This window comes from Bubalus kerabau, chromosome 5, assembly GCF_029407905.1.
Source record: "Bubalus kerabau isolate K-KA32 ecotype Philippines breed swamp buffalo chromosome 5, PCC_UOA_SB_1v2, whole genome shotgun sequence".
NCBI classification, from domain to species: domain Eukaryota; kingdom Metazoa; phylum Chordata; class Mammalia; order Artiodactyla; family Bovidae; genus Bubalus; species Bubalus kerabau.
In genome coordinates, this window is record NC_073628.1 from 66,554,395 (window position 1) to 66,576,331 (window position 21,937).

A 21,937-nucleotide genomic window follows, 5' to 3' on the forward strand; every position below is an offset into this window, starting at 1 on the left:
TGCTAGAGACACAACTCATACAGCTACAATTTTTAAAGAGCTGAACTATCTGTGCATTATGACAGCAAAATCTCATTAATTAAAAAATCCACTTAGTTGATTTGCATGGCAAAAACTTTATCATTTAGTTGATTTGTACAATAAAAAGCATATCATTTAGTTTATTTGTACAGTAAAATCCCTTTTTCATATTTATTTGTTATTTATGGTACATATGTTATTTATGAAGAAAGACCTTCCTTCTCCGTATATATTAAGTGAGCTACATAGGTATGCCATACGTTGTGTTATTCATGTTATAAGAGTTCTGTAGTCCGTCAGTTTCAGGATCTGTTTCTAGTTGAGAACCAGAAATCAATGTATGGCTTGATTTCTTCTATTTCTTTTCTACTCTATTTCTGATTTTGTTTATTTAGTTTTATATGAGAAGAACAAAACCAATACTTTCTGTATACCATCTTCAGTTTAAACTTTTGAGTGGTGGTCAAGAATTGTTGTTGGCTTGAATAGTCTTCAGAAGTTTCTGGTACATTTCTGACTTCAGAAACCTGGGATAGGAATCCCTTTCCATATGCATGTACACTATTTTTTGAGCCTCTTCAAAACATGTTTGAGTGGGTTCTTGAATATTTTTGATGATAGCTTCTCTTGTTGAACTGTCAATGTTAATCTGCAAAGTAAAATTACATGTGAAGCATAAGTAGGCATAATTGAAGATGAAAATAGAATGGAAAGGTTTAATTTATTTCCTGCTCTACTTTTCAGTGGACTAGGGTAATTTTGTCTGCACTTTCATAGACATCTTAAAAGACTTGTATGAGATAAGCTCCTTGCTTTTTTAAAAAATAAACATCCAACTCCACATCCCAGATTAAAAAAAAAAACACACACACATACACACAAAACATGAAGCCCATGACCAGGGAAATCTCAGAAACCACTGCTTACTTAGGCGGATGCAAGTGGTTTGTTAGTGGGGTCTGCAAAGAAGGACGTTTATGAGATGGAGTCCTCTTTTAAAGGAAAGGGAAGTTGGTGCTATTTTAAAGTTTACCTTCCTTAAATAGTCATAGATGTTGATTTAACTGAACATCTCCTGAAATGGGAAGAAAGTGAAGAGAAGTAGAAAAATAGGAGAGGGAAGTGGTTATTTCAATAAACCAAGTATTTTCCAGACAAGAGTTTTGAGGAACAAGTCAATTAATGTCGGACTCTCCTGAGAGACAGGAATCTCATAAACCATCTGTCCTCATCCTCATGATCAGAATTTTCACTCCTGGTTCTCTCTCCACCAGGAGGAGTCTCAGTGTATCTATTTCATCGTAACTCTATTTTCTTTCTGCAGTTGTAAGTGATGGGCAGTAATAACAGTGTGACCCCTTTGCTGGTTTTAAACTAAGCAGAGCGGGAGCCCTGGTGGGGTGGGCCAGACTCTGCCCACTCTGCCCACCCTACTAGGGAAGTCACCACTATGGTATGTGTATCTGTAGGTCTTTGTAGCACAGTCAACTCTTCTTACAAGGACTTCTTTTTATACTTTCCTGAGAATTAAGATAATTTAATGAGGAGAGGCTTTGGAGCCAGACAGGCCTAATTTTCCCTCTTAACTGCTGTGTGATACTGGAGAAGGTATTAATAAATTAACTTTTCAGATTCTTAGGTTTCTTATCTGTAAACTGAGGTTAACAATACCGACTTCATAGCATTATAGGAGGTACTGGGTGTAGACTGCTGGCACATATGTGTGCTTGACAGACACTAATTCTTTCCTGGGAGGTATTGATTTCCAGTTTCCAGCATAATCAGGTATGGTTACCTCTCTAGGGGACTGTGGCTGGATGTAAACCTTATAAAGCTTCTTTGCTCTGGAAGTTCTGCTCCACTGTGAGGCAGTTTTCTTATAGGTTTCACATGCCATCCAGAATTTAATATTCTCATCACTGTGCTCTGTTTTTAAGTACGCTGCATAGACCACCGGGCCATCTAGAAGTAGAGGAGAAATCAGTTTATTTTCATGGGTCAAAATCATACAAAAAAAGTCTGAACAATATGTAGTACAATTTAAAACTAATGCTGAATCAGAGACCCCAAATTATTTAACAATATATTATATAATGATACACACACACATTCCACATCTCACTTAGTTCTATGCATCGGAAGCATGTTTTGACAACGCCAGTCAGTGGTGGGGTCATTCCTTCATCCCTTTATTCTGTGTAACTCAGAGCAAGATGCCTACTAGTGTGGCTGGGAGAGGTCACAGGGACCCAGAAACAGGACTTAAATGGGATCAGTGGGCAGAGCTCTGATCATGAAACTGAAATGAAAAATCTAAAACCTTGAGACAAACTAGAGGATAAGAGCAAGGTTTAAAGCTAAACAGGCCGGTTAAGGTTGAAAAGAAAATATCCAGTCCAAGTAGAAATGATAAAGTGATCAGGCTGTATAGCCTGGGATGTGTCTCATATGCAATTAAAGCAGGAGAACATGGATAATGAAATTGAACTTCATGTTCACGGTTTAGGGTTCACACCAGAAATGAAGGACTAGGCAATGACTGGAATTCAGATGGGGTGTTGGAAACTGTCCCAGAATCTAGAACAGCACAGTGAGGATGTGCAGAACAACCATTAAGTGACACTTGATGCCAGAGATGGCCGTCCTGTGCTCTGGTCTTTTCTGAAGTGGGAAGATAAGAGCAGACACGTTGGAGGAACTTTCTCCATTAAGCCACTATTCTGTGGGTGCTCGTGTTTGAAGAAGAGAGTTAAGTGAGCTTTCACAAATCTAACACTTTAGTAAGAATCTTTGAGGAGATCAAGTATTGTGAAGATTAAAGATGAACACTCTGAGGAAAACATAAAACTTCTTTTGGTGGCTAGGAAGTCTCTTGGCACATCTGAGAAAATGAATTGCTAAATGTAGGTAATGGGGTAACTTTCCATTGATAGAAGAAGGCTATCAATGAAGAAGAAACATAGGCTTTTGATGAACAATAACTTAGAATCATTAACTGTTACAAGAAATAATAGTAATCAGAGGGAGTGGCTATGGTGAGTAAAATCATATTTTCCTAAATCTTCACATGAGACAGTGGATATAATGAGTTTCCTAGCATAGAAACCAGGCTCCTTGACTCCTGGATTCTACTGCTTGTTAGCACATATACAAAAATGAAGATGACAATTAAGGTATTTTGTGTTCATGAGAAAAACTCAAATGGAGACAGATTTTAATAATGCCTTCTGAGGAAGCTTTAGAGTTCAGGAAAGTTGGTGATCTGCAAGAGGAAGCTTTAGAGTTCAGGAAAGTTGGTGATCTGCAAGAAATGTGCTACCCTAGGAAGACACAAAATTAGAGCTTAGTTCATTATTATTATGGAAGCAAGTGTAGCCTTCAGAACATTGGGTGGAAGATGGTTCAAAAGAAGCATGTTTGAATTGAGAGGACAGATGAGATGGGGGTAGGGCATATATGAAAATGTAACACAGGAAAGGATATGGGATTCAATATTTCTACCCTTTGGGGAATATACCTTAAACTTAAAACAAGAACGTTTATTTTCACAGCAGTTTAAGATGTGCCTAACCTCATCACAGGCACAGAAAACTGGGGTCAGAGAATACAGATGTAGCAACTGGCATTCCTGTTAGAGAAAGAGCTGAATGGGCAGGCACATCATGAAACAAAACAAATCAAAATAGAAAACCATTTCTGGCCTAACAAGTAAAGCTGGAAGCCAATAATTTGCAGTATGCATTGAAAGAACTGGAATTCTATTTAAGAAAATAAAAAGCAATTTTTTATACTTTGTACATGGAGAAATTTTGACTGAGTGCTTCATTAGGAACAGAAAACAGGATCCTAAAATAAACGAGTTGTGGAATATGGGAAAAATGAGCTGCCAGATGAAATCTACAGACCCTGGTATGAGACTTAGCCACCAGGCTGGTTGCATGGGTTGAGTGGATGCAGTGGGGTAGGGGGATAATTTGGAAACCAGTATGAGATTCCATGTTATAGTATTCTGAATTTGTGTTTGTCTTTATGTTTAGTTTCATTTTATAGTGAAGAGTTTATTCTAGAACTTGCCTGCATCTGTGTCTTCCTTAACTTCCCTCCTGATTGAGCAGAGGAAGGGTCTTTTGGGGCCAGCTAAGTAGTTCAACAATTCTCAACATTCCCAAGTCCTCTGCTGATGAAGCCATCTCTGTGTTGCCACGTGTATTTTTCTAAAGATATCTAATGTGGTAGACAGTGATAGTTCTCAACTATCCCTGCCCTTCTTGCAGGAGAACTGTACTTTCACATCCCCTTTGTACCAGCCCTGCTCACCGAACTTGTGTCAGCGATGCACAGAGCCATGTGCGGGTCAGACAGAAGGCTCGAGGCCCATCAGGCGGTTCCACCATTGCTCCTCTCCCCACTGTGGGCAGGACACATTCTGGGAGAGCTGCTCCTTTAGTCTGAACGCCAGAGTAAAGACCTGTACCAGAGCTACAGTTGACCCCAGTCATTGTGTAGTGTGAACAAGAAAGACATCTTTCTTGTAATAAATTAGGGGGTTTTCGTACCATGTGTTACTGTATCATAACCTAGTGAAAGCTGACTGGGACCATTTGAACTTGTCTGAGATTTCTGATATGATTGATGTGTAGAACAAGTACTCACATGATGGGTATGTTTTATAGGATTTTGTCTTTCATATGATAATTTTTTATGTTAGGCATGTTAAGCAGCCTACAATGCATTTGTACAAAAGAGTTCCAGGAATCCAAGCTATTATTAAAGTCAGAACTGAGATGCTCACTTTAGCATTTTTGTTGACTCTACAACAGGAGGATTACAAGGTGGGAAAGCTTTTTCCAAATCAGGTGATGCAGCTCAGTGTGGCTTGTTCTGGTCCATTCTGAGCACTCTGCTGCAGAGACCTCGATTCTGCTTGAGCAGACTAATAGGGATAAACAGCAGAACTGCTCATTAAACTGAGAAGATGAAAGAACTAGGCTTATCTCACATGTAGTGTACACTGTTTTCCTTGAAGAATGAGAGTGGTGTCTTTAGTACTCCCTAGTGTGTTCTTCATAAACTAGTCACCAAAATTAGTATTTCCACAATAACAAGGTGAGACATGCTGGTATCTCGATGTAAGAAACTAACGTGACATTGCTCTTGTCTGGGTCAGAATGGTGGCCCATCTATCCCAGGACCATTTTCCGCAAGGTGGCAAGGCTCATGGCATGCATTAAATCCTAAGAGTGAGCTGTGCGGCTGTCTGCCATCGGAAATGTTTCTAGAGCAATATTGAATTCATTTTATTTTTTAATATAAACCACCAGGGAAAATGAGCTCCGTAATTCTACCAGCCTCTGCATGAAGTTTTAAAATAAGTCTGTTTTATTAAAATTCTCTGATTTGACTTCTATGACATTAATCATTTCTGGTTTTTCTCCTAACTTTTTTTAGCTGTATTATTGTACAGCAAAAGAACTTAAAGTACTATTAAGTGTTTTTTAAATACAGAATTTAACAACTTGATATACTTCCTTTTGCTTTCAGTCTTTTGCTCATGTTTAAGTTTCTATCTAAACAGTATTCATTCATTTTCATAGACACACTCTCAAATTACCCTATTGACATTATACAGTAACAGCAATTTTGTATCACTCTTGCAAACACTTTCTCTTTACTCCTTTATTTCTCCTGTTTACTCTTAAAATTAAAAGACCCTTGCTCCTTAGAAAAAAAGCTATGACCAACCTAGACAACATATTAAAAAGCAGAGGCATTACTTTGCCAACAAAGGTCCATGTAGTCAAAGCTATTGTTTTTGCAGGAGTCATGTATGGATATTAGAGTTGGACCATAAAGAAGGCTGAGTGCTAAAGAATTGATTCTTTTGAATTGTTGGACCATAAAGAAAGCTGAGTGCTGAAGAAATGATGCTTTTGAACTGTGGTGTTGCAGAAGACTCTTGAGAGTCCCTTGGACTGCAGGGAGGTCAAACCAGTCAATCCTAAAGGAAATCAGTCCTGAATATTCATTGGAAGGACTGATGCTGAAGCTGAAACTCCAATACTTTGGCCACCTGATGCAAATAACTGACTCATTGGTTGTCTGAGGAGGCCTTACAAATAGCTGAGAAAAGAAGAGAAGCTAAAGGCAAAGGAGAAAAGGAGAGATACACCCATTGAATGCAGAGTTTCAAAGAAAAGCAAGGAGAGATAAGAAAGGCTTCCTCAGTGACTGAACTAAACTGAACTCTTCAAGGTTGCAATGATCCACTGCAGGGACTTCTGCACTATATTATATTTATCCAGGTTGTCATTGTTGAATGTTTAGATTATTTACCCTTTATATGATGTAACTTGTACTACAATTGAACATTTTGGGTTATAAATCTTTACATCTCTAATTGTTTCCTTAGAAATGAAAGAGTAGAATTACTAGATTGATGATGTAATAGTTTTGGAGATTCCTGATACCCATTATAACATTTCTTTCAGAAAGATTTCATTATTTTTCATTAGTAACAGCAGTGTTACTCCTTCCATTCCAATCAGATTGTGTAAAACCAGTGACTTGTAATTATTTAAATTTGTATTTTAAAATATTAATGCCTAAGCATGTTTTCTTTCTTCCAGCTCATTTCTTTTCTTTCTGTGAATTTCAAATCTTCTGTCTAGTTTTCCTTTGCATTGTTAGTGTATTCTTGAATTTCTAGATCTTTTTGTATATTAAAGACACTATCTGTTTTATTTATGGCATTATCTTCTGTTTACTTTTTTTTTTTTTTTTTAAGAATGACAATAAATTTTTATTCAGAAACTGTGTAGTTCAGAAGATAATAAAACAGTATTTTTAAGTACTGAAAGAAAATGTTAACCCAGAATTCCATACTCAGTGAAAATATCTTTCTTTCTTTTTTTTTTTTTTTTTTTTTACATTTTTTTTTAATTTTATTTTATTTTTAAACTTTACATAACTGGCTGTTTACTTTTATATGTTACTTTTGTTTATGATTTGAGGGGAGTATTTGTAAACTCTCTAACCTTAAAAAGTCAAGTTCATCCATCCGATCTGCTTTCAGTCTTTTCTGCACTTTTACTAGAGAAAAATCTCTGAATCAAAAATCTAGCCATGACCTGTTATTTACAGCCTTCAGCCTCTCCCATTGCTCTGATGGTAAGTCCCCACCTCTCCAGCCTCCTCACGTCACCCCTGAACACCGTCCTTGTTGTTCCTGGCCAGGTAGCGTGTGACCACCATGCTGCTGTGTATGCAGTTCTTTGTGGCGGGCTTTGTACCCTGATCTCAGACCCAGGTTCGGTATCTCAGTCTCCGAAAAAAAAAAAATCTCTCTGAAGCCCCTGTTCCCCCATTAGGTTAAATAGGTACTTGCTGTCATTTGACAAATAGCACATCATCCACACTTATTTTCATTCTCATTGTATTTCCATCTGTGTCCGGGTTTATTCTGTTTGCTGGGTTACTTCTTACTCTCCCCTCATCTGCCAACCCCTTGAGAACGAGGACTGCCCTGCCCTCACCTTTGCATGCCCTGTGCCAACCTGCTGCGTCATAGATAGCAGATAAGGAAATGTTGGTCCCAATAAGGAAATGTTGGTCCATCCAGGCTTTTGGATCCCTCATGCGTCTGTATTTTAAAGAGACTGTCTATAGGTTTAGGAAAGTAAAGAGACCGCCTTTAATTACTTAGCATCCAGGAAGTACCAAAGACCAGAGGCTTATAGGAGGCACTGTTGCTACTTTTGGTTTATTGAGAGGGAAATAGAAGATGTACTAACTGAACAGCGAGGTCTAGAAGAGGCCAGGTTTTGTTCGATTGTTTTCCCAGCAAGGTGAGCATTTGCGTGAGAAGTTAGAGAAACCTAAAATGCCAAGCAGGAAGGACTGGGCGTGGCAGCATTGGGAGTATGAGCTTGAGGAGGGCGACCATTGGCAACCACAGTGGGTAGCGAAGCGGAGAATAAAGGATGGTGGAGGAAGCTGCCAGTCCCCAGTGGAGACTGAGGGGACACCCAGGAGGGACGACAGTGTCCCTCAGTGACTTGCAGGGTCCACCCTCTGCTGTGATGAAGCTTCCCCAGCAGCGTAGGCCTTCACGGCGCAGAGTAGCTGCTGTGTCTCCAGCACTACGATAAGCCTGTGCTTTCTACCTGGCGTTTCCAAGGCTGTCCGCGGTGGCTGTAACCACTTAGAAACTGAGGGAAGCATTCAGTACTCTTGAGGATGATTTTGACCAAAATTAAGATTGATGCCATCTTAATTCAGAGTCAGAACATGTGCTGATCCAAAAGTGCTTAACTACGTGTCTCTTCTCATGTTTGTGCCCCAGTGAATGGAAACAGGCCAAGGAAAAATATACAACGTGCTTTCTCACTTGAAATCATCACTGAAAAATTTAAAATGGGCACTCAGTATCACCCTGAGTGATAGTCATCCTGCTATCTTCCGCAAATATTGTGCCTCTCCAAAATCTCAAGAAACGATTTCCTACCCTTTTAAACTGATGCTTTTGAACTGTGGTATTGGAGAAGACTCTTGACAGTCCCTTGACCGCAAGGAGATCCAACCAGTCCATCCTAAAGGAAATCAGTCCTAAATATTCATTGGAAGGACTCATGCTGAAGCTGAAATTCCAATACTTTAGCCACCTTATGCAAAGAACTGATTTATTGGAAAAGACCCTGATAAGGTTGAAGGCAGGGTAAGATTGAAGGCTGTGTAAGATTGAAGGCAGGAGGAGAAGGGGACGACAGAGGATGAGATGGTTGGATGGTATCACCAACTCGATGCACATGAGTTTGAGCAAGCTCCAGGAGTTGGTGATGGACAGGGAAGCCTGGCGTGCTGCAGTCCACGGGGTCTTAAAGAGTCGGACATGACTGAGCGACTGACCCTTTTAAAATGCCAAATCATCCTCTCCTTAGTTTGCTGCCTCAGACTTAGCTGAGAACACACATTTAATTAGGTGGAGGTTCCCTTATCTTCCCTCCAAATCAACCAAGCCCCCTCCACTGTACCTGCCCTTTCTAACTCTCTTCCTGAGGGGAAGGATCCCAGCTCCTTTTTGGGTTGGCCAAACAATTCTTTTGTAGCTCTGACCTAATTCTGCTTTCTCGGTTACCTTGTGGTTCTCCTTTGCTCTTACAGTGGCGCCCCCCTCTGTTCTATGCCATCAGTTTCTTGCTCACTAACGGTTGCCGTCATCTGCAAATGTGCTGCTCTATTTCCCAAGTAAGACCAGGAACAACCCCCAGACTCCTTGAGTCAGGGCACCATTGATCTCCATGTTGCCACTCCCCATGGTCACCCTTCCTTCTGCCTCTTCCCTGACTCCCCTGCAGCCTTAGCCAGTGCACACCTCCAGAAGTGCTCTCTTCTTTGCCTCCAGTGAAAATAAGCCATCCTGGTCATCCTTCACTCACCTGACCCTCCTTTTGTACCTCCTTCACAAACTCCTCCTCATCTCCGGATTTGGAAATATTCTTGTGCACCTAAGCCCCTTGTCTGGATCTCTGCTGACCTCTCTGAACTCTCCCTCTAAGTGATCTCATGGCCCTGTGGCTTTGATTAACATCTATATGCTAATTATTCCTAGTTTTGTCTTCCCCACTGAATTCCAGTCCTAGTTGGTTTATTGAAACAGCCTTCTAACTAGTCTCTCAGCTTCTTTTTTTCAGAAGAGAATCAGTGGGTACTTTTATTAACGTTTTAATGGACTTGTTACATTACCGTCAGGGATAAAACATAATGATTTGATATTTTTATAGATTGTACTCTGTATAAAGTTATCATAAAATATTGGTAATATTCCCTGTGTTGTACACTGCATCCTTGTATCTTATGTATTTTATACCTAGAAGTTTGTACCTCTTAATACCCTTTCCTCCCTTACCTACCCACACCCCCAACAAAGGGTATTTGTAAAAGTACATTAATGCTCATTACTCTGCTGTTTAAGGATGTTCATGTGGCCTGTAAGGCCTTGTGCTCCTGTCCTACTAAATTTCTTTTGGTTGATTGAAGATGCTAACCTCACTCGTATTTCAGGGCCTGTCTTCTGCTTGGGTTTCTCTGACCCCAGTGCTACTGGCGACTCCTCGTCATTCAGTTCTGAGCTCAAAACTTGACACCGTCCTACAGTTTGTCTCTGGGAGAAGGCAATGGCACCCCACTCCAATACTCTTGCCTGGAAAATCCCATGGACAGAGGGGCCTGGTGGGCTGCAGTCCATGGGGTCGCTAAGAGTCAGACACGACTGAGCGACTTCACTTTATTTTTTCATTTTCATGCATTGGAGAAGGAAATGGCAACCCACTCCAGTGTTCTTGCCTGGAGAATCCCAGGGATGGGGGAGCCTGGTGGGCTGCCGTCTATGGGGTCGCACAGAGTTGGACACAATTGAAGTGACTTAGCAGCAGCAGCAGAAGCAGTTTGTCTCTAATCATGTCATTGAATTTCCTTCTTACTCCTGCCTTTCTTTGTCGTACAGCCTGGCTTATTCTCTTCAAAGCACTTAACTGCTTTCTGGAATTAATTGATCTATTGCGTGGCTTGCCTGTTTGTCTCTCTCCTCCCTCTAGAGGGTGCACGTGAGCTGAGCACAGTGACCCTCTGGGCCTCTCACTGCACTGTCTGGTGCCTGAAAGGGAGCCCAACACACGGAAGGATTGAATGACTCACCCAAGGGCATTAGTTGCCGTTTTAAACTTATTTTTATTTATGTTTACTCGAACACAAATAAACCTCTATCCTCACCTTTTGAGATTTGGTCAATAAATATATGTATGAGCCTTCTGCACTCTTTAACATTTTAATCAAAATAATAAAAACTTTGGTTAAACAAAAGTTTTGATTTTAATTCTTTTTCAGTCTTGACCTTCCAGCTTGTAGAGCCCTCAGGTTTTAGGTGACCACTGGCCCCCTGGTCTTTTCAAATGTACATTTCTGTGTCTTTTCTAGTTCTACTGGATTTAGCCTTCAGAAATACCCACAGGGTTGTCTTTCTACTTTACATCTTAGTGATGCCTCTCACTCTGGTAATAGTTTGGGGTGCAATGACATGTTTTAGGTCAGCTTCACTCAAGGAAAATCTTTGATAATACTCAGGTGTTTTTATGGGGCAGTGAGTAAATAGTTCAGACAAATTATTTCCTGATCCATTCAAAAAGTTACTACTTTTATGCCATTTGAAAATAATTTTTTTTTTTCATAAAATCGTTGATGTTTGGAAACTTGAAGGACTTTCTATCCTCTTTTGAAGGGTACTTTCTATTTAATTCATTGTGGAGATTTTTTAATGAGACCAGTTTTCACAGCCAATCCTGAGGAATCCTATACCTTCATTGAAAGAAGCACTCATTAGTCTTTACTTCTAAAACTGTTTCCTATCTTTAACATACTTAGAGTCAGAACTCTTTATCAAATTACAAAAATTTGAGTCATTTAAGCCTCAGCTCAAAATTTGCCCCTTGAGAGAAACTTTGCCCTGTGGATTTCTGAACTACATGTTGTTAGAAACTGTCTTTTAATCTATATGCAGGCATCTACACGTCTTAGCTAGAGGAAGCATTTTACTCCTGTCCTTGGTTAATGTAAACACACTCTATTCTCTGGCACATTTAATGTTTATATTCTTAGTTTTATCTTTCTGATTGAATGTCTCAGAAAAGGATTTGTTTTATCAGCTTTTAATTGTGTGATTGTTGAATTTGTACATGAATTTCACAGTAATTCAAATTCTGGTAAGATTCCTACCCTGTTTTGGTGATTTCTGTAAAGAGCAGTTCGCTGTCTCCCTCTGCTCATCTTTTCTTTAGATTTAGTCTCATGATGCTAGATCTCGAAATTGCAAAGTCTAGCCAAGATCCCACTTGAAATTTTTTTTCCAAGTAATTAACTTCATTTACTTTGTTTATAAGGCTGAGAAGACTGGCACAGAAACTCTTACATAATATGGTTTGGTGTTTTGATCTTTTCTTAGTAGCATTTGCCTCGTATTTATTCATTAAACATTTGTTGCATGCCCATTAGGTACAAAGCACGCTTTCAGGCTCTGGGAGGAAAGATGAAAGGTGAATGAGAAGTGATCTGTGCTCTTAGGAATTTATAATCTAGTGAGAAAGGGGATATGGGAAAAAACCCAATACACAAAACAGCTATAATTAGAAGCAAAGTAAATAATGATATTAACTAATAGAAGAGAGAAAAAAATATATTTCCAAGAGCTTTCCAAGAAGAGAAGGTGGCAGTTGAATGTTTCCTTTAAGGATGGGCAGAGTAGATAAGGAGCCAGAGAAGATTTAGTGCAGAGCTGGACCAGGGAGTCATGGATATAGAAGGTGAAACAGTCATCACATGGGCAGAAGAGCATGTATGTTAAGGGACAGAGCTGGAGGTCCGTGTTAGCAAGAACACTGGGGTAAGGTACAGAGCTGAACCAAGTTGGAGATTTTGGACTTCTGAGTAGGCAGCAGAGAAAAAGGAATGATATTCAAAACAAGCACTTTTTTACTAAGAAAAGTAACTCTCAATCACTGTGTGCCTCATCTGTATCAGGCACTGAGCGAGGGGGTGTATATCTAATCTGTGCAGCAATGCTGAAGGGAGAGGTGACATCAGACCATTCTACAGATGAAGAATAATAAACTCCAGGAGGGAAATTAATCTTGGCAATGTTGCACAATGTGGATTGCTGGTGGTTAGGACTGAACTCCAAATTATTAACAGAGGATTAGTCAGTGTAGTCAACTGAACTTACACCTTTGTCTCTTCCTCCTATACCAGTGTCCTAAAATTGATCAGAAAGAGTATCTTAAAATCAGCAATCATGCTGGCAAACTGGATCACAGACTATGAGGTCCCCCTGAAAAGTGAGAGGCGAGGGTGATGGCATTAGAGAAAGAAGGTGTGGGCTTCCCTGCTCACCAGGAAGGGCTGCTGCATCAGGTGGGCTCGGGGTGACAGAGCCCGGGGCCGTGGGTCCCAGCCCTACCCGGCTGTGAGAGCCAGGGCAGCTGGCCAAGGGTCCAGGAGGCAGGGCAGGCCTCCGCGCCTGTGCCGTGGCCCTGCAGGCCGGGCAGCAACAGCAGTCTCCAGACTAGGTGGGGCCCTGGAGTCAGAATAGCATGGTGAGCCCCTGGGGACAGGAAATACCCTGCCCAGAATAACTGCAGCATGCCAGGCTCCTCTGTCCATGGGCTTTCCCTGGCAAGAATACTGGAGTGGGTTTGCATTTCCTACTCCAAGGGATCATCCCTACTCAGGGATTGAACCCGGGTCTCTTGTGTCTCCTGCATTGGTGGCAGGCGGATTCTTTACCACGAGCACCATGTGGGAAGCCCAAATTGGAAGCACAGCCAACTCCACTTCTGCAGTCAATAGGTGTGAACAGATTCAACAGTCACAGAGAGGCTAACAGGGACTCTCAAGTAAGAGATATAAATCATTAGCAGACATTTGAGGGGAACAAATGGCATTTTGAAAAAATTGCCAAATTCAGCAAACAAAGGAATTTTCTTTGCATTTCCCCTAATTGTTCTTTGTACCTGTCTTCTGTGTTTATCATTTCCTCTGTGTGTGTGTGTGTGTGTCCGTGTGTGTGTGTGATCAGTCACTCAGTTGTGTCCGACTCTTTGCAACCCCATGGTCAGTAGCCCACCAGGCTCCCCTGTCTATGGAATTTTCCAGGCAAGAATACTGGAGTGGGTTGCCATTTCCTTCTCCAGGGGACCTTCCTGACCCAGGGATCAAACCCACATCTCCTGCATTGGCAGGTGGATTCTATACCACTGCACCATCTAAGAAGGCCCTTATCATTCCCTGTAGCCTCCCAACTTTCCATCCAAACGCAGTTGACTGCTCCTTCAGTTTCCTGTGTTGAGCCTCTGACTTTATCTTTCTCACATCCACTGCTATCATCTTCCATTTATGCCATCTGAATGCTGACACATATAACTAAATATGGACTTATATAAAGTCTCACTTCAGTCAGACACTGATAAAGTTAGAAGCAAACTTTGAGGAGTTTTAGAACATCAAAACTCAAATTTATTCTACTTTTCAAGACACTGAGAACAGCAAATTGTCAGGTTTTGTTTTTTTTTTAAATTATAACTTTAGAAAGCTGGGGTAAGGCAGTATATTTCAGTATGTGTTACTATTTAAGCATATTTCCATGGGATTTTACACATATACCTGTGAAGAATAAACATTCACAGTGACTAATCTTGCTTTAATTAACACCAAAGAAAGTAATCGTGGTTGACACGACAAACTATTTTCAGGTTTCTTGTTTTAACTGGCCGTTGCCATTTAGAAGGATGTGAGAAGAGCAGCACATGTACAGCATCAAGTGCCTCCTTTCCTCCAAGCATAAAACTGACGAGTTATTAACAAATGACATACACAGGATACTCACATTTTGTAGCCATCAGCGTTTCAAAAGACTGGGCCCACTGTAATACCTCTTCCAGAGTAAGGCTTTGAAAAGAAACAAAAGGTTCTCATTGCACTAAAATATTCTCAAGCGTTTTTTTTCTGTAAGTAGAAATACGGTATCTTGAAAATAATGTCACAATATAGTTGTACTCTCTTTTTCTATAGATTTGGATGGAAATTTGTTTCCCAGTGATCTTTTACATTTTATTTTTACTAAGTGGTTAGAATGATAAAAATATAAAAGTAGAATAAACTTGAAAATCTGATAAGATGTTTTAAGATGAATTTTAAAAGGATGAAGAATCAGTGTTCTACAATCTACAGTCTCTGTACCCCTAATTGCCATTGTTAATGTTTTGATGTATTTCTTTTTAGTATTTTGGTTGTAGGCATGTTTGTGTGCTTTTAACCAAGAAGTAATCATTCTGAGCATGTGTGTATGTGTGTTGTGTATGTGTGTGTGTGTGCGCGTGTGCATGCTTTATGTGTGTGTGGGTATATATATACATGTACACATACATATGTATGTACACACACACACCCTTTTAATCAGCCTTTTCTGTCTTCACAATTGTCTTAATAACCATTTATAGCATTATAATTTATAACTGTAAATTTATAATCACTGACAGTCACTATCCTTTGCAGTGACCATGCAAGGGGGCACTCCATAGTGTATGTAATTATTCTCAATGAGTGTTTTGATACTTTCTAATTTTTTTACCAATAAAACCAAATACGCCCCAGCTGTCATTGAGGCTTGCCATGCCCGCGGGTAAGGTAATTCCTTGCGAGATTAACAGGAGTAGAACCAATGCTTTAAAAGGATCGTCGGTCTTGTGCTGTGGCCACCAGCCATGTGTTTGCCCACGTGTTTACTAGAATCTTAGAGTTTATCCACAAAACCTATTGGCCTGCATTCAGGTGATAGGGTTAGTAACTTTGTATTTACTATGTATAAATATTTCTTGGTTGGTTATTTGATTTTTTAAACACATTGAGGGTTTTAGTTTTTATTACTCTGAATGATATGTCAAGTTACATTTGATCCAAACAATATGAGAAAAGCTATATACAGTTTTGAAAATATCCGTGGAAGATACTGGCTTCAGGACTTCATTTCTGTTCATTTTAGTGGGCTTTTTGAGGTGAACTGGTACGTGACTGTTCTTACCTGTGAGTCATTTTATTTCTCCCCTTTAAAATACTCAATGCATAAATTGCCATTCAGTTTATGATACATTCTTAATTTTCCTTGGTGTAATGACTGCATCTAATCAAAGGCCACTGCAGATACCAGCAAGGACTGCCCATCGGCTGTTACCTGGTATAGTTAGCTCAGTACTCAGTGTTGACGAGACAGCCATCAGCATTAGCAGGTACTTAACACAATGAAGGCAGATTAAAGAGGCTAAAAAAGTAATCTGGGACGTGGAAAATGCTGGGAGTCCTAAAATGGTCCAATATCCTTTGTTTTCTGAGCCTTCAGATGACATTTGCTAGTTCTAGATGGACTGTTTGCATCATTGCTGAGGCTTAACAGTACACTACCGCGGAGATCACTTTCAACAAACATTTCCATGAAATGGTGTCCGACTCTTTGTTCTCTTATTAGAACTCTAAAAACAGAAGCCTAAAATAACCTTTTCAATCCAGTGAGATGAAAAGCATTTGGCAAGGTGTAAAGCAGACCTAATCATCATGTAGGAAAGAAGAAGACCTTCACGATGGGAGGAGAGGCCATTGCTGTCTTGGAGTAGCTTGGAGTTTGGTGTTGGTGATCGTTGGCAAGGGAATTCCTGTGCCTCTAAGGGGCATGAGATTTATGGAGATAGATCACAATTAGGGTGATTATGGTTAGGGGTAAAGTTGTGAAGCTAAATTTGGTTTTGGTTTAATCCCAGTTTTGCTTGTGGTTTTTCCTATTTCATGCTCTCCCATGGCTACCATTTTCCCTTATCGGAGTAATCCTAATCGGATTTGTTCCCTCTACCGAATTCTCTGATAACATGATCCACTTCTGTGCTCCCTCCTTCTTCTGGGTAGAGAGAGAGCAGGTACCAAACAGATACAGGAACATCTGAGCTGTTGCAACATTGTGCAGAGAGGAATGAGGAGTGTTTGGAGTCTGACAGTCCTTGGTTCTAATTCCTATGCTGGACTCAATAGCTATTAGTCTAAATTAAAATTTACAAGCTTCAGTTTTATTATCTACAAAGTTATCATGAAAATTAAGTCAGGTCAAGAATGTAAAGCATTTATCAAGTAACCGTTATGTCCTGGTCTGTGAGGAACATGAATTCTCTTTCCTTGGCCTTCGCCTTCCTGGAGGATGGGTTTCCAGGGGAGGTAGAAGGGAGCCAAGCATTGATGGTGATGCTCTATGAAAATTATCAGCAGAAGTGAAGGAAGCTGTCCCCAAACCAGCCTTCTCTTCTTTCTTCTCACACAGGTCTGTGCAGTTCAGCAGCGTCAGCTGGTCAGTTGAAATGCTGAGCTTTGGGTCTTCCCACTTCTCCCACCCACCACCAGAGACTCTCCATTCCCCATCAATGTGGTAGTTGGTCAGCATCTTTGGATGTCTGGGCACTTCAGGGCGGGAGCCTGCACTCCAGGGTCTCCCATGGTAATGGGGATGGGGAAGTGTGTCCACAACTGAGTCTCCATGTAGACGGTCGGGCTCCCTGGCTAACCTCACAGGGATCCTCCACCTGGGGGTTCTTTGAGGTGAGCAAATCCGCTCAAATGGTTTGTTACCCTCCTCAGGCATTACACTTTCCACTTTAGTGTAGCCACTGCCCCATCCAAACAGCTGTGTTTTGAGTTATGACAAAATGTAGAAGAGACCTGGACAGTTGATGAGCATTTGGTTATCCCTCCAGTCTTGCCTTTTCCAACCAGGGATAAGGTCTGGCACTTTGTAGATAAAGGACTGGAACTATGTAAATATTTTGGATCAAAGAATCTCATCTTAACATGTAAAGTTTTAGCTATATAGGACTTAAAAAAAAAACTAAGAATATTTGTTCATAATAGACTCTAAAAACATTAACTTGCTGAATTCTCAAGTGTAAACCATGAATAATGAAAATGAAACTTTAGTGTAATACATGATTACCCTTCTGGTGGAATTACTCATGTATAAATGCAAATTTTACTTTCTGAGCAAAATGTATTGACAGAAGTTGGATAAACATACACCTGCTTATCATGTGAAAAATATGCATTAAAATGGTAATAGAATTTACATGTGACTTACTTTGAAGGGGGTCTCTTAGATTCATCTCTGCACATCTTACAAATCCAACAATTCCGCCTGCTCATTTTTCTAGAGAAATGCAGCATTTACTTAGTATAATTTAGTCATTTAAAATTACTATATGTTAGAGTCTATTTCTAGAGAACACACAAAGTTTAATCATAAAAAATAAGGCTGGGCTCTTGAAGTTAATGGAACACAACTACTGTGGGAATGAGAAGGAGGGACGAGAACAAAATGACTCATAAATATGTCATAAATAATTTTGAAAATATAGGAATATACGCACTTTGAGTTGTGACTTTAGAAGCCATCTGGCCCACCTATTCTCTAATAACAGCTTTACAAAAAATACAGCTCTTCCAAAAAAATCTTTCCATGTAGGGCCTCCCAACAATGAATTCACCAACTTCCAAGTCTTCTCATGTCAAGTAATTCATTTTTATAGGAAGATCTCTCAATATATGGAACAAGAGCTGGCCTCTTTGTAGTTAACCAAATAAAACATTGTAAATAGCCAAGTAAAAAGTAAGATTTTTTAAGGGCAAATTCTGAGTGGAGTGTTGCTTACCTGACTTTCCCCACTCCGGTCAGTGTAACTTTGACTTTAAAATTCAGGTAGAGTTTAGTCAGCCCAGGCTTTATCTGACAATGTATTGCATAGAAAGTTTTTAATTCTGGATTTTGAGAAAAAAACTCAAACACTTGTTAATAATTAAATCTACACTTTATAATGAGGGCTGGAAATATTTTGCTAAATATATATTCACACTTAACTACAATGAGTTATTAAGAATAAACAGTTTTATATCAGTCTTTATTGACTCATGGAAATCCTCTGTTGAACACTTGTTATGTGTCAAGTTCTGGCTGCCAGGGGTCTACATAGATCCTGTCTTTCCTCTTCCCATCCTCACTCACAGGCAGTGAAAATTTATGCGGTGGGGACTCTGGGACAGAAAGTACAGGGCCCATGAGTACACATGGAAGCAGAACCTAACCAGACCTGAAGGTGGTGCGAGAAGGCACTGAGGAGAAGTGGAACCTAGGGGATGAGCAGGGACTGCTGAGTGAAGGAGAGATGCAGCTTGGGTCCAGGTCAGGAGGCAGTGGGTCAAATCCTCGCTGAGGAAATGAAAGGATGTGGTCACTGTGTGAGTCCACAGTGTGGCAGGGAGAGAGCTCGAAGAGGTTCTGAAGTGTTACACTGCAGCAGGAGTGTGGCAGGAGAGAAGTTATTAGGGAGGGAGAAGCCAAGCACCATAGGCCTTCCATACCATCAGTTTCATAGTAAGAAGCTGGAAGTCAAGTGAAAGTTTGAAAATATGGAATAGGTGTGTTAACATTTGAAATTGGTTTTGTGAAAGAATGGATTGTAGGCTGGCCAGGGTGGAACTGGGGAGACCAGTTAGGAGGTGACCGCAGGAGTCCAGGGAAGGGACAGTATAGGCTTAGATGAGGAAGGCGGCATCAGAAATAGTGGGAAGGGATACATCAACATGTTATGGTAATTCCTCCTCCCAAACATGTTGATGTATTGGCTCTTCCTGGTGGGAGAAAGAAAGGAAAAAAGGTCAGGTAAGAGATTCAACCTCAAAGTAAACATGGGCAGTTTTCAAAGAACACATAGGAGAAGCCAAAAGTAAAGGGGAGATGGTCCAGGAGACAGTGTAACCTGAGAAAAGCAGGTGGCTCCAGGCAGATGAATGAACACACATATTTCAGAAGAAGACTGATAAAGAGAGGCTTACAGGAGGAAAATCAGAATAATAAAGTGTCACAGAAACCAAGGTATGAACTATCAAAAGGGAAAAATGGCTAACTCTTAGAGATAGATGGGTAGAAATTCAGAAAACAAAGGGCTGAAACTGTCCATCAGCAGCAAGAAGGTCATCGATAACCCCAGTGAGTGTGGTTTCAGTGGAGTGGCAAGGGGCAGGAAGAAGGAAGAAAATAAGAGGAAATGGAGACCTGGACACACAGGCCTGCTTGTATAGACTATTTGCACTTTCTTTCCCTCCTTTCTTCCTTCCTTCTCTCCCTCCCTCCTTCTCTTCTTCCTTCCCTCCTTCCTTCCTTCTGAGAGCTGTAGATAGAAAGGCATACTGGAGATGAAGAGGCAGGGCTGTGTTGTGTGGCCATCCTGACCCACACATTTCTGGGGACATCATTCACAAAGTCAACACTGGGAGTGGTTCAGCCTGAGGCTGGCCATGGTAACCATGGGCAGAAGATGAAGACATAGGAGAAAGAGAGAAAATCAGTAGAATTTCAGGTTTCTGGAAAATGAGGAGGAGGAGGGATTCAGAATGTGGGAGCTTGGACTTTGAGACGTCTTGGTGGAAGCACAGGAGGAAGTTACTCTCTCCTTGTAACTGGGAGGGGTGGGGAAAGCAGGAGCAAATCTGAGTATTCGCAGGTTTGGGTGAGAGCTTATGGATGCTGTGATCTGATGGACTCCACTATCTGTATGAGTCTCTGCTGTCAGGGGGACCAAGGGACAGATTGTTAAATATCTCTGTAGGATAGGACAAAATTAGGACTCTTGAGTGCAAATATAGATACATGCAAATTAAAGCAAAGGGAGAGTTTATTATAGGGATGTGTTTCCTCATGCAGGTAGATTCTGGATGGCCTTCAGTGCTGGGCTCTACTCTGTTGGTAGGAATAACTCACTGAGGACTTTAAATAATAGTGTGATGAAAATAAGTCTTTTTCTAGAAGAACAAATCTGACTGAAGATGACTAACACTGAAATAATGGAGGCTGAGAAACCATTGCCGTGACTGGCTGTACTTAACTGATCCTGTGTGTAAATCAGACAGACCCTGAACTATGTTAACGTTGTCCAGGTTTCAAGATTCTCCATCTCTGCAATGGCCTCTAAGACACAGATTCCCCGATGACTCTCTGCCTGTCTTGTAAGTGGGAGGATGGTGGAGGACTTTCTTCCTTCGTGTGCCTTTCCTGTCAGTGTTGCGGGTCATCTCTGCCTTCCACTGGCCTGGATTTATGATCCCAGCTCTACTTTACCCATAATTTTTATACCTCATTGTCGCCTTACTTGATCTACTGGCTCTATGTGCATACATTGGTGATCTGTGTTTCTAAAGTTCATGTCTGTTGATAAGTCATCCTATTTTCTTTTAAAAATTTCATGGACCTGTTTGATAAAAGCAAAGCAGTTCTAGTGTGTAACACCCACAATGTCAGAAGCACAGCAAAGGTTAATTTCCAGGCACACTGGCGTTTAGGGGGCTCCTGCAGCTCCTGAGAGGTGGCAGGGTGTATTAAAGTAATCCTGGGCTCTGAAGCCAGACAGACATGTGCTTGAGTTCAGGCTCTTACTAGCTGTGTGAACTTAGGTATATTAACTAAACTGTCAGTTGCCTAATTTCCTTTTCTCTAAAATGGAACTGCAAATATTAGGAAAAAAAGCACACGTGCATAATCTTTCTGTTCCAGTTAATCTGATTGATCCTCCTTCGGCTTCTTATACCCTGCCCCTCAGAAAGTATTTCCTAAGTCTTCTGCACGCGCAGGAGGCATGCGTTGTCAGACTGCCTTCCTTCCTCTTTGTAAAGTTTAGCTCAGACTTCCTAAATTGTTCTAGTTAATCTTATTCGTGTTTCAGGGTGTCAGCATACATTCCCTGTAATCTTCCTTTGTAAATATTTAGTGACAAAGTTATGTAGAAGATATATTTTACATAGAAAAATTCGATCACTAAAGCTGTGTTTGGTGACGTTTTCTGGTTTTCTAGTCCATTAAGAGATGGAACTTGTTGGTTACTGTCCTGGTGCCTGGAATCACGCTGTTCATCTTGTAAGATGCCTGGGACTGCATGTCCCTTGCATGCCTGTGTTCCCCCTTTCCATTGCTGCTGGATTCATTGTCAATATGCACCTCCACTTTGCTGGAGCATCACAGAACACTCCCCATGTCCTTGTAATGCCTTTGACGTTGAAACCAAGAGATAGATGCACAGATATTTAGTTTCTAGTACTAGAACAGATTGAACTTCTGAGTTTATTACTCCTTCCAACCAAGACTACTAAAATTATAGGAAAGGAATGTATAAGGCTTAAACATGAAGGAAAAGGGAGATTAAACAAGGGGACAGAAAACAAAGGATTTTAAACAAATTCTGGAAGATGGAGAGCAGGTAAACTTTAGAAATTATAATTCTCATACCTTTTTCTAAAAGGA

General features: G+C 40.6%; 1 protein-coding gene across 1 annotated transcript; it reads right to left on the reverse strand.

Annotated features, from left to right (window-relative positions):
• Positions 1–62: 62 nt before the first annotated feature.
• Positions 63–17,793, reverse strand: RGS13 (regulator of G protein signaling 13). The gene is made up of 4 exons (XM_055581847.1): positions 17,729–17,793; positions 14,450–14,511; positions 1,817–1,983; positions 63–670 (listed from the first exon to the last, which is right to left on the reverse strand). The coding sequence occupies exons 1-4, from the start codon at positions 17,791–17,793 to the stop codon at positions 485–487; spliced, it is 480 nt and encodes a 159-aa protein (XP_055437822.1). The 3' UTR covers positions 63–484.
• Positions 17,794–21,937: the final 4,144 nt, after the last annotated feature.

Excerpts from the sequence above, each read along its gene's own strand:
- RGS13 (XM_055581847.1), bottom strand. The coding sequence starts at position 17,793 with ATGAGCAGGCGGAATTGTTGGATTTGTAAGATGTGCAGAGATGAATCT. Across the intron at positions 14,512-17,728 it reads TCTAAGAGACCCCCTTCAAA|CCTTACTCTGGAAGAGGTAT; the intron begins GTAAGTCACATG and ends TTCTTTTCAAAG. Across the intron at positions 1,984-14,449 it reads AACGCTGATGGCTACAAAAT|ATGGCCCGGTGGTCTATGCA; the intron begins GTGAGTATCCTG and ends CTCTACTTCTAG.